The following is a 12,229-nucleotide window of genomic DNA, read 5'->3' on the forward strand; positions in this document are numbered from 1 at the left end:
TCAGAAAAAGAAGACATAATTATAAGGACAAACTGTGCCTTACTACATCAGTAACACAAAAGAAAAGAAAGGTAGAGAAGCAAACAAAAAATGTAAAACAAAAACTACAATAATATATATTTAGCCTCTAAGCCTTCTGTTCATCCTGTCGATGAATTGAAAATATGTGTATCTCCATGTCTTGTTAATAACTAAAGAACCACAAACTCCCCAAAATCCCACTATGAACCCCAATGCAGCGAAAATATAAAACCATGGAAGTTGATGAAGCACATTGTCAATGTCTTTGTTGTTCTTGTTATCTTGATCAATGCCCTTATTTGGTCCACACTTGTTTGGAAGCGGGGCACCACAAAGTTTTGGATTCCCCTCGAAGGAAGAAGCGTTGAAGCTTTGGATCTGAGTGCTTGTTGGTATTGGTCCTTGGAGATTATTGTATGAGACATCGAACGTTTTCAAAAAATTAAGGCTCACTAAAGACAATGGGATTTTTCCAGACAAATGATTCAGGGAGAGGTCCAAAACCTCTAAATCTTTTAGGTTAGATATTTGGTCTGGAATGACGCCGGCAAAGTTGTTGGAGTTAAGATGCAATTCGCGGAGAAGCTGCAATTGGCGGATCTCAATAGGTATATCTCCATAAATGTTATTGTGAGATAAGTCTATCAATCCTGGAAAGTAAGACAATTTGCGTGGTGGATAAGTTTGTTGTCTACCTGTGATTTTGAAGAGAGGCAATTCAAATTCATATTGGTTTACTTGAGATGCAATAGGTCCATAAACCAAACTTGGTAGTCTACAAAGTTGCTTTGGAAATTCACCTGAAATTCGATTGTATGACAAGTTGATATAAAACAGTCTAGGAAGAGTCCCCAACCAACTTGGAATTCGACCTGTGATTTGATTAAAATTCAGACTCAAGAGCTCTAGATTTTTTAGCTTTGATAACCACACAGGTATATGACCAGTGAGGTTAGAATAGGCCAAACTCAACATCCAAAGATTTTGGAATCCATCAAAATCAACCATGTCATCATCAGAAGGCATTCCCTCACCTACAAAGGAACCAGTAAGCAAGAGTGTGTGAAGACTTTTGCTACTCATTAATATCTTCATTGCCCCTGTGAGGTTAGTGAATCGGTTGTAACCAAGCGAGAGGAAGGACAAGGATTTCAATGAAAGAATATCGGCTTGTATTTGTCCTTGTAGATGATTTCTAGTCAATCCAATGGCTTTTAGGGACCTACATGAATAAAAGCTTGTTGGCAACGTACCAATGAAGTTATTCACCCTTAAGTCAAGTTTTGTGAGTTGACTAAGTCTGGAGAAATCAAGCATGGAGATATCTCCTTCCAAGTTGTTGAATCCCAAATGTAGTTCTACAAGGTTTGTGCAATTCATCAAAGATGGGGGCAAAGCACCTTCTAAATAGTTGAAATCAAGGTTCACGAACTTCAACTTGGAGAGCATCCCCAAATTGGAAGGAAGCTCGCTGCTCAATTCATTAATGTAGAGGTCAAGGATTGCAAGGTTTGTGAGGTTGACAATTTTATCACTAATGGCTCCACGTAGTGAATTGAGAGGTATTGCAATTTCTTCAAGTTTGGTAGCATTATAGATATCTTCTGGAAGTAAACCTGAAAGGTTATTGTGACCAGCACGAAAAACCTGAAGTTCGGAACACTCCCCTAGCCCAAGAGCAAGGTTGCCACTGAATTCATTGGAAGAAAAATCCAATAGCCTAACAAAGGGAGAAGAATGGAGACAAATAGAGGATGGGACATACCCCGTGAAGGTATTGTTGCTAACATTGAAACTAGTCAAGTTGCTTGCTCGGTGGAAGATTGAAGATGGAATTGAACCATGAAAGTGATTGCTGGACAAATCGACTGTCCGGATATTGCTGGATGGTAGAGAAAATGGTAGCTCTCCAGAAAGAAGATTGTAGCTCAAGTCAAGGAACTCGAGTCCATTTAAAGACAAGAAGAACAGAGTTTCAAGTGAACCATATAGTGAATTGTGGGAAAGGTTCAAGTGGGTGAGATGTGTGAGATTTCCAAGTGAAGGAGAGATACCTCCTTTGATCCCTTTGAAAGGCAAGAGCAAATGGGTGACCCAACCATCTTGATTACAAGTGATGCCCTTCCAACGACAGCAATCAATGGATGTCCAATTTAAAGGAGGAGAAGATAGAGTGGAGGCAAAGGATATGAGGGAGCTTCGTTCTGTTTGTTTGCAGGCATCAATATTTGTAGATATAATGTAAGAGAATAAGAGGATGAGAAGGAAGCTATGAGCCATTAAGTTATAAGGCTGCACTAGTATGTTGATTTGTGTATGTTTACATGCTAGTGCCGTTGCTCACAGGTTCGTATATATATAGGAGTAACGTGCGATGCTTGTAAACGGTATGTAAGCATCACTGGAAATTGAGAAGTCGGCAAACAACAGCCGCATGATGCAAATTATATATTCAAAGAGAAGACTTCACCGGGTCTTAAGAGGGGGCCACCAGGAGAGGACTTGAGCAAATTATTGATAATTTGTCTTGAAAATTTGGAACGTTCCATTGCTATTCACAGGTCACGGACCGAACAAATCAACTGTAGTGGATTTTTAGTACAACGGCGGTATATGAACCACAAGACAAAAAGGCATGAAACATAACATACCTAAGACAAAGTTTATATATTAATCCATAATGTTTTACATGAAATAGATTACAATCTACCCTGACATGTTTTCATGTTCTGAAACTGTAGCATATATAATGGCTTCATTATAACGTACGATGCTTGAAAACAATATGTAAGCATCACTGCAAATTGAGAAGTCGGCGTGCATGTTACTTCACTACAAAAAATTTGATGCAAATTATATATTCAAAGAAAAGACCCTTAAGAGGGGCCACCAGGAGAGGACTTGAGCTACTTAATTCAAAGGACTTGAGCAAATTATTTCACTATAAGAAATTTAAGTATTTACGGCGTGGTATTTACGACGTGCATGTTATGCGCACCGTAAAAGATGGGTTTTTATGGCATGCAATTTGAGCGCGCCTTAAATTGATTTTTTTCTTCCTTGTTTAATGGCGTGCTTTTAGTGCACGCTGTAGTTTTCAGTCAATAAAAGCGTGCTAATATTGCAGTATGTAAAAGAGAACTCCATTAATGGCGCGTAAAATGTGAATGCCGTGAAAGATAGTTCTGTTAATGGTGTGAGAAATATGCACGCCCTGAAAGATAGACCGACTTCTATTAAAGTTGTTTTCTTGTATATAAACATCTTATGAAGAAATCCAAAGCTCCAGGAGTCGGAGAACAATTCGAATTCACAATTTCCATAGCCATTGGCTCTCAATGGAACCTTCCGCGTGTCTACCTAATATCAGACACGCGGCACTCAATCTACAAGGCAATTTAAAATTTTAAAATAAAAATGTTGAACTTGATAAAAGTCATGGCAGAGAAAAATGTAAACATACGCTGATGCGCCCTATCCATGTTATAAAAATATTTTCTACTAATTCATTGCCATCTGTCCGCTAAATGACAACATAGATGAAATGTAGATTGCGAAAATTCTACGTAGAACCCATCTCCCCCTGCAAAGTAAATTAGAAAAAATAAATAAATAAATAAATAAAACCTGTATATATTTTATACAAAAACACTTGGAGATGCCAATTGGAATTTTTAGATTGGTTCTTAGTATATATCAATGCCATCAAACATGTCTCTCGCAATATATATATATATATATATACATATATATCCATGTAATCTCCTATTTGATTTCGTAATCAATTCTTCAAAACATTCATGGCTGAAAATGATCTGTTGACGATGGCAGTTGCAATTAGTAAAATCAATGCTAATGTTATAAGCAAGTAAATCAGTGGATATACCTTGTCTTTCTCACACTAAACCCTTTTCTTTTTTTTTTTTCTTTTTTTTTTTTCCAAGATCTCTAATCCCTTTTAAACTTAAAAACGCAATGCTAGAATGCACATCCTCAATATAAGTCTCAAGCTGAATCTTAAGTATCACAAGCTCATTTACAGAGAACTATGTGCCGTGCCCGTGGGGTGGGTAATGTAGGGTGGGGTGTTGTAGTGCTTTTGACAAAAAATAATATTAAGAAAGAAAGACAAATCTAAATGGTTAATTTGAGTGGACTTGGTTGGGCGGAGTGGAAATGATTCTCTTATTAATTTGAGTGGGTTTTAGTGGTGTGTTTCTGGTTGACTTTGTCTACTACACATGTAGATTTTCTTTTCCCAACAAAAAATGAGTGGGGGGCATCCGCACCAGTGAGTCTACGCTGGCTCCATCCTTGGTTTATAGGTGTGTATATGTTGCTCTGATATCACTTTTCAGATTTTAAAAGTAAGTGATGTGTGAGTGATACTGTTGTTGGTTTGTGTGGTGAAGAGGTTTAGGAAAGATAGGACAATAGTTGAAACAAAGTGATTTTATTATTTTCTTTTATATGTAAACTGGGTCATCACGTAAATCTTTCATTCAACTTTCAAACAGAATTACAACCTATATGAAAAAGGAAAGCATGATAAGAAAAAGAAAAGATTTTACAGGGGCATGAGATTTTATGGTTGACGAAAAAGGAAAAAAACACAGTTATTCGTGTTTGATGTTTTCAAGTAAACCCTACTATGAATCAATTTTATCAAACATAAAATTTAAGTAGAGAAAGCACACACACCAGAAATGGCCTCCTCAAAGCATAGATTTTTGTCAGGCGATACAAGTAGTATTTTTGAACTTGCCCCCTCAAATCAAAATGCCTTAATACCTAGTAGTATTTTTCGCAGCATTTTGAAATTCGTTCTAACCATTTGACAAAGCCGGTGGAGTTCAAATTCTGCATGCTAAATCGAATTCGGTTGTGCCTTTTTTCTTCTCTATTTTTTTAATTTCGTTTTTCATATAAATATAACTTCATAAACAATATTGGGTCGATAGAATCACTAGAGATGTGATCAACCAAATCAATGGTATTTTGAATGTACACATGAAGTACATATGCAGATCATTACCTAAAGTGCTTTGTGTACGTAGTTTTAGAGTTGAAACAAAGTGTTTATTAATTTGGAGGAGATGACGCAGAACAAGCAAATAGATTTTCAAGCGAAAACCCTAGAGAACAATAATCTGGAATACACTAGGAAATTAGAGAGAAATTCTCTTTGAATTATTTGATAAAAGTTTAGATGGCTGACTAAATACAACGTTCTCACCTATTGGACTGCCCAGGGAAGTTATTGAAAACTTAACAGAAAATAAACGGAAAGTCTGTGAATTGAATACAATCTTTAAATGCACTTTTGGAAGGCCCAAACGACCTCATGGCGTCGTTCCCTTTTCGATAAAGTATTATGCGACCCAATCAGAGCTCAGACGCCAAATCCGTAAATTCCCACTGCGTTCTTTTTCCCTTCTTTGCTCCAATTCTTCTTCAATCTATTCAGCCATTTATTCTACATTAGTCCCCTCCACCTCCAAAGAACTCGACCCCGAGTTATATTCAGGATAAAGGTTTTCATCTTGACAAAACTCACACAAATCAGCAACATTAAAAGTATTGGAAATTTCCATGGAATCTGGTAATTCAATAATATAGGCATTGTCATTTATTCTTTTTAGCACCTTGTAAGGACCATATTTTTTAGGCTTCAACTTGCTATAAGTACCAACACGGAACCTCTCCTTCCTCAGAAACACCACCACAGAGTTGCCTTCTTGAAATATTTTAACTTGTCTATGCTTATCTGTAGCAGCTTTATACTTAGCATTAGTTTGCTCGAATTTTTGCTTCACTTCATCACGAACAGACACCACTTCTTCAGCCAAATTCCCGCTGCAACACTGGTTTTCTGGCCTCTAGGCAACTTCACCAAATCTACAACATGATTAGGCACAGCAGTATAAACAATGGAAAACGATGACTTCCCGGTAGCACTATGATTTGCACCGTTATATACAAACTCCACCTATGGCAATGCATAATCACATTGTTTCGGCTTCTCTCCGCAAATGCTTCGCACCATATTTCCCAATGTTCGATTTGCAACCTCAGTTCGGCCATCAGTTTGAGGATATGGCAGTGCTACTACGATTCAAAGTAGTCCCAAACATTCTCCACAAAGTGATCTAAAAATGGCTCAAAAATTTTGTATCACGGTCAGAGGTTATAGATGTAGGTACTCCATACAAGTGAACAACCTCCTTGAAAAACAGTTTGGCTATATTGGATGCATCAGTAGTTTTCTTTCAAGCTATGAAATGTGCTATTTTTTACAACAGATCAACCATCACAAAAACCTAATCCACACCTTTCTGAGTTTGAGGCAAACCAAGGACAAAATCCATAGCATGTTCCTACCAAATATCATTAGGAACTAGTAAAGGCATGTATAATCCAGTGTTTTGTACCTGTCCCTTCGAAACCTGACAAATATAACATTTGCGCCCAATTGTTCCAACATCACGCTACAACTATGGCCAATAAAATCTCTCATCTAATCCTGCTATTGTTTTATCGCGGCATAAGTGGCCACTCAACCCTCCTCCGTGCAAATCCCGAATGAGCTTCTCCCTTAATGAGGAAACAAGAATGCATAACTGGTTGCCCTTGAATAAATACCTTTCATTAAGAAATAAATTTGCCATTGGCACATGATTAGCACATTTAACCATATTGCCTTGAAATCATCATCATCTTCATATAAATCCTTCAAAAACTAGAACCCCACAATTTCTTGTATAAGAGTAACTAACAAAGAAGCCCTTCTACTCAGTGCTTCAGCCACACGATTTGAGGTACCACACGATTTTTGCAAAAACTCACCCATCTGTCATGCATTTTATCAATATGTTTCTTGCTATTAATATATTTAAAAGCTTGATGATCTGTAAACAAAATAAATTCCTTTTGAATAAGATAGTGCTCCCATTGTTTCAAAGCCCGAACAACTGCATAAAATTCTTGGTCATAAGTACTCCACTTTTGATGAGCATCGCTCAACTTTTCAGAAAAGAAAGCAATTGGTCTCTTATCTTGAGAAAGCATGGCTCCCACTCCTATGCCACTGGCATCGCATTCAACTTTGAATACCTTCTCAAAATTTGGAAGAGCTAGAACAGGAGCGGTGCAAAGTTTTTCTTTTTACAAGAGCAAAACTTTTTCTTGCTCTTCTCCCCAATTGAACTTGCCCTTCTTCAATCATTCAGTAATAGGCAGGACAATGGAACTGAAAAGCCTCACAAACCTCCTATAAAAAGTGGCCAAAAACATGGAAGCTTCGAACTTCAGAGACTGTTTTTGGAGTTCGCTAGTCAAGAATTGTGCAAGAGCAAATGGGTGGCCCAACCATCTTGATTACAAGTGATGCCCTTCCAATGACAACAATTATTAGAGGTCCAATTTAAGGGAAGAGAAGATAAAGTTAGGGAAAAGGACATGAGAGAGCTGCGATCAGTTTGGTTGCATGCACGACTATGTCTGGATGCATAATAATGGAGGAGAAAAATAAGAAGAGAAGGAAGCCATATGCCATTGGGTTAAGGCTGCTGCAGTACTAGCAAGTTCTTTCGTGTATTGATATTGCCCACAGGTCTGGATAGCTATATGGATATGCAATTGCACGAGATATTTCGTGCTCACGCTCACGAATAATACTTATTTTCTTAGAAAGCACATGCATTGGGCCCATAAAAAAATTTGGCATGGGCTATAGCCAGGCTACAAGTAGCCTGATTGAAGGGCTAAAGGTAGCCCTCCAAATTTGGCCAAATTGCCCTCAAAACAAAGGGAGGTTAGACATCTCCTAAAGAATAATAATCTTAGTTTGTGTGGCCGGAGATGAGTTTTGTATTATTTTAGGAATATATTTGGCCCATGACTAGAGATGGCTTAATGACCTTATAATTTTGGAGATTTATTGTAATTGATCCTAAAATAAATAATAAATAAAGCAACAGTAGTTGAAGAAAGAGAAATGCATAAAAGAAAGTTAACCTAACTTTAAAGAATTTAATTTGGAACTCATCACCAACCAGGAATTGGTTCTTGGTCGCATCAAACTGCACAATTTCACTACTTTGGTGCCCTTGAATAATGCCTGCAGTGAGTTTGCCAAAAGATACCAAGAGATGCCAAGAGACAGAGCAAAATAGGGTTTATGCAGAGTGTTGGGGGAAGGGGGAAGGAAATTGACGTTGACTTTTTTTTTTTTTTTTTTTTTCCAAGATCTATGAAAACCACAACTCTACTTTTTCCGAATCTTCTAAGACTTATGAAAATCATGTGAAAACTAAGGCCTAAATCTCTATGTGTTTTATAACCCACCAAAATCTCATCTGTCTTCCAGTTTAATTTCACAAGTAATCGAACTCCTCATTATTCCTGGTGATTGATATTTTTCTTTCTTTAAATTTTTTTTTTTATAATTTTTTTTTGTTACGGTGAATTGAAGGAAACACCCCTACATTTAACGAAAACTTAGTTATACATAGGTGGTGGATTGCGACACTTTACAAAGTTTAGGTGGTTAAAAATAAAAATTTAAGGTTCATATGATAATGGCGCACGTATCTAAAAGTTACAGGTGGTATTTATGCAAATATCCCTATAAGGAAATGCTGAATTTTAGGAAAGTGTTTTCATACTAATTGCTTACTTGCCGAGAGTGGACTGCAATTGAAAAGGGAGAGCATGTGGACTGCATCCATTACTCTTGATGAAAATGAACCTATATCTAAGAAGCCCAATTTATGAATGGTCAAGATGAAATCATGATAATGGTAATTTAGTTTCCAATAAAAAAGAAATTATAAGAATATGACACGGGTAAAAATAAAAATACGATAATATATATGTATATAACTAACCTCTAAACCTTCTTTTCATTGCGATGATGTGCCCCGTTATCATCACATAGAGACTATCTTGTGTATTGTCTATGAATCGAAAATATGTGTATCTCCATGTACTGTTAATAACTAAAGAACCGCAAACTGCCCAAAATCCCACTATAAACCCCAAGACAACGAAAATATTAAACCACGGAAGTTGATGCCCATTGTCCTCGTCTTTGTTGTTGTTATTGTCTTCATCAGCAACCTTATTTGGTCGGCCACACTTATTTGGAAGTGGGGCACCACAAAGTTTGGGATTCCCCTCAAAGGTAGAAGCATCGAAGCTTTGGAGCTGGGTGCTTGTTGGTATTAGTCCTTGGAGATTATTGTATGAGACATCAAAATCTTTCAAGAAAGTAAGGGTTGCCAATGAGGATGGCATTTTTCCAAACAAATGATTCATGGAGAGGTTCAAAGCCTCTAAATTTATGAGATTAGATATTTGGTTTGGAATGATGCCGGAGAAGTTGTTTGAGCCAAGACGCAATTGCCGGAGAAGTTGTAATTGGCCGATCTCATTAGGTATATCACCAACAATGTTATTTTTAGATAGGTCTATAGTTGCTGGATAAGAAGACAACGTCGACCATAGATAATAACTTGGGTTTGAGATTATGGGGCCCAAGAAGAAAGGCAATTCGAATTTATAACTAGTGTCATCCATTTGAGATGCAATATTAGGTTCATAAATCAACCTTGGTAGTCTACAGAGTTGCTTCGGAAATTCACCTGAAATTTGGTTGTTTTGCAAGCTTATATAAAATAGTCGAGGAAGAGTCCCCAACCAACTTGGAATTGGCCCTGTGATTTGATTAAAACCCAGTTGCAAAATCTCTAGATTCTTCAGCTTTGATAACCATATAGGTATTTGACCGGTGAGCTGACAATAGGCCATACTCAATAAACGAAGATTTTGGAATACATCAAAATGAACCATGTCATCACCAACTGGCATTGCCTCGCCTTCAAAGGAACCACTAAGCATGAGTGCTTGAAGACTTTTGAACTCATCAATATCTTCATTGCCCTCACAGGTTAGTGAATTGTTGAAACCAAGCGAGATGAAGGACAAGGATTTCAATGAAAGAATCTCAACTTGTATTTGTCCCTCTAGATGATTTCCAGTCAACCGAATGGCTTTTAGAGACGTACATGAGTAAAGGCTTATTGGAAACGTACCAGTGAAGTTATTGAGCCTCAGGTCAAGTTTAGTAAGTTGACTAAGTCCGAGAAATCAAGCATCGAGATATCTCCTTCTAAATTGTTGGATCCCAAACGTAGTTCTATAAGGTTTGTGCAATTCATCAAAGATGGAGGCAAAGCACCTTCTAAATTGTTGAAATCAAGGGTCACAAACTTCAACTTGGAGAGTTTCCCCAAATTGAAAGTAAGCTCGCAGCTGAATTGATTAAAGTAGAGGCAAGGATTGCAATTGGTGAGGTTGACAATTTTATCACTAATGGCCCACGAGTGAATTGAGAGGTAATGAAATTTCTTCTGGTAGCATTATAGATATCTTCGGAAGTAAGCCCGAGAGGTTATTGTGACCGCCCGAAAACTGCAGTTGGAACACTCCCTAGCCAGGAGCAAGGTTTCCATTGAATACATTGGAAGAAAAATCCAATAGCCTAAGGAAGGGAGAAGAATGTTTGAGACAAATAGAGGATGGAACACTCCCTCTGAAGATATTGTTGCTGACATTAAAACTTGTCAAGTTGCTTGCTTGTTGGAAGAATGAAGATGGAATTGCTCCATGAAAGTAATTGCTGGACAAATACACAAATCGAATATTGCTAGATGGTAGAGAAAGTGGTAGCTCTCCAAAAAGAAGGTTATAGCTCAAATCAAGGAACTCGAGTCGATTCAAAGACAAGAAGAACTGTGTTTCAAGTGAACCATATAGTGAATTGTGGGAAAGGTTCAAGTGGGTGAGATGTGTGAAATTTCCAAGTGAAGAGCGAGAGATACCTCCTTTGAGCCCTTTGGAAGGTAAAAGCAAATGCGTGACCCAACCATCTTGATCACAAGCGATGCCCTTCCAGTGACAGCAATCAAGTGATGTCCAATTTATTAAAGGGGGAGCAGAGAGAGTTGAGGCAAAGGACAGGAGGGAGCTGCGTTCAGTTTGTTTGCAGGCATGAATATTTGTAGATATAATGTAAGAGAATAAGAGGAAGAGAAGGAAGTCATGAGCCATTGAGTTATAATAAGGCTGCTTTATGTTCCGTTGCTCACAGGTTTGTATATATACATATATATATATATATATATATCGGCAAACAACAACCACGCAATGCAAATTATTGATATTCAAAGAGAAAGCCTCATTGGGTCTTAAGAGGGGGCCACCAGCGGAGAGGACTTTGTCGTGTTGATAATTTTCTCGGAAATTTGGTAGATATATGGTTTTATTTATTACGGCACGCATGCATTGCTAATCAAGCCTGATCTCATTGGTAGATATATGTCCCATTCACAAGTCTTCGTCATCCATTGTTGATCAAACGGAGCAAAATTATGTAATTTGCACCTTTACGTATAAAGGACACATAGTCATTGGCAGAGAAGTGCATTTCTTTCAGCTGTCGAGGAAATTGTGAATGAAGTTAACCTGACTGGATTGGACACTCCTTCCTTTTCTGCTAAACTTCTGAGCTCCTCCAAGTACTCAACATTTTCTCTCAACCGCTTATGAAATCCACCTAACATTGGACATGTATTGGATGTTGGAGTTTGAAAGCCAAATGAAGAGCTTTTTGTCCCCCATCGAAAACCCACACACCTTTAGTAAGGTGTATATAAACTAAGAGCATCTCCAACAGTAATAGCAAATACTTCAAATTAAAATTTGTTGGCCTACGTGGCAATTTGAAAAGGTTTATTTGCTACATGAATTATTTTTGCTCCAACAAACTCTTCAATTCAATTAATGCAACATCATTGAAAAATATGAAAACATGTGAAAAATAATTGGAATCCAATTTTGCCACATCAGCAGTTAACATAATTTTTAACTGTTTTTCTGACGGAAGGTGTATTTTGGAAGGTTCCATGAAGTTTGTGGTCAAACGGGTCAATAAACATTGGGTATGAGTTTGTACGGCCATCTCCAGTCATAGGGCTAAATGTAGTCCATGACTATAAATTTAGCCCTTCAAAATATTAATTTTTTAAAGAATAATGTAGGGCTAAATTTTAGGGCCCTTTATATTTTATTATTTTGAGAAAAATTAATTTAACACTCATACATTCCACTATATTATTTAATTTAATTAAACTACTATTTAGACAAA

At 37.3% G+C, this 12,229-nt stretch overlaps 1 protein-coding gene and 1 pseudogene across 1 annotated transcript; both read right to left on the reverse strand.

Annotated features, from left to right (window-relative positions):
* LOC148918757 (receptor-like protein 3) lies at positions 1–2,335 on the reverse strand. The gene is made up of 2 exons (XM_089048632.1): positions 822–2,335; positions 1–716 (listed from the first exon to the last, which is right to left on the reverse strand). The coding sequence occupies exons 1-2, from the start codon at positions 2,299–2,301 to the stop codon at positions 121–123; spliced, it is 2,076 nt and encodes a 691-aa protein (XP_088904758.1). The 5' UTR covers positions 2,302–2,335; the 3' UTR covers positions 1–120.
* A 6,279-nt stretch (positions 2,336–8,614) lies between these two features.
* LOC148918758 (uncharacterized) lies at positions 8,615–11,133 on the reverse strand (annotated as a pseudogene).
* Positions 11,134–12,229: the final 1,096 nt, after the last annotated feature.

The sequence above is a fragment of the Prunus mume genome, linkage group LG3 (assembly GCF_029339155.1).
Source record: "Prunus mume cultivar Tortuosa linkage group LG3, ASM2933915v1, whole genome shotgun sequence".
NCBI lineage: Eukaryota > Viridiplantae > Streptophyta > Magnoliopsida > Rosales > Rosaceae > Prunus > Prunus mume.

Coding starts and splice junctions, on each gene's coding strand:
- LOC148918757 (XM_089048632.1), bottom strand. CDS start 2,301: ATGGCTCATAGCTTCCTTCTCATCCTCTTATTCTCTTACATTATATCT. Junction 717..821: donor GTCATACAATCGAATTTCAG/GTGAATTTCCAA, acceptor TCAAAATCACAG/GTAGACAACAAACTTATCCA.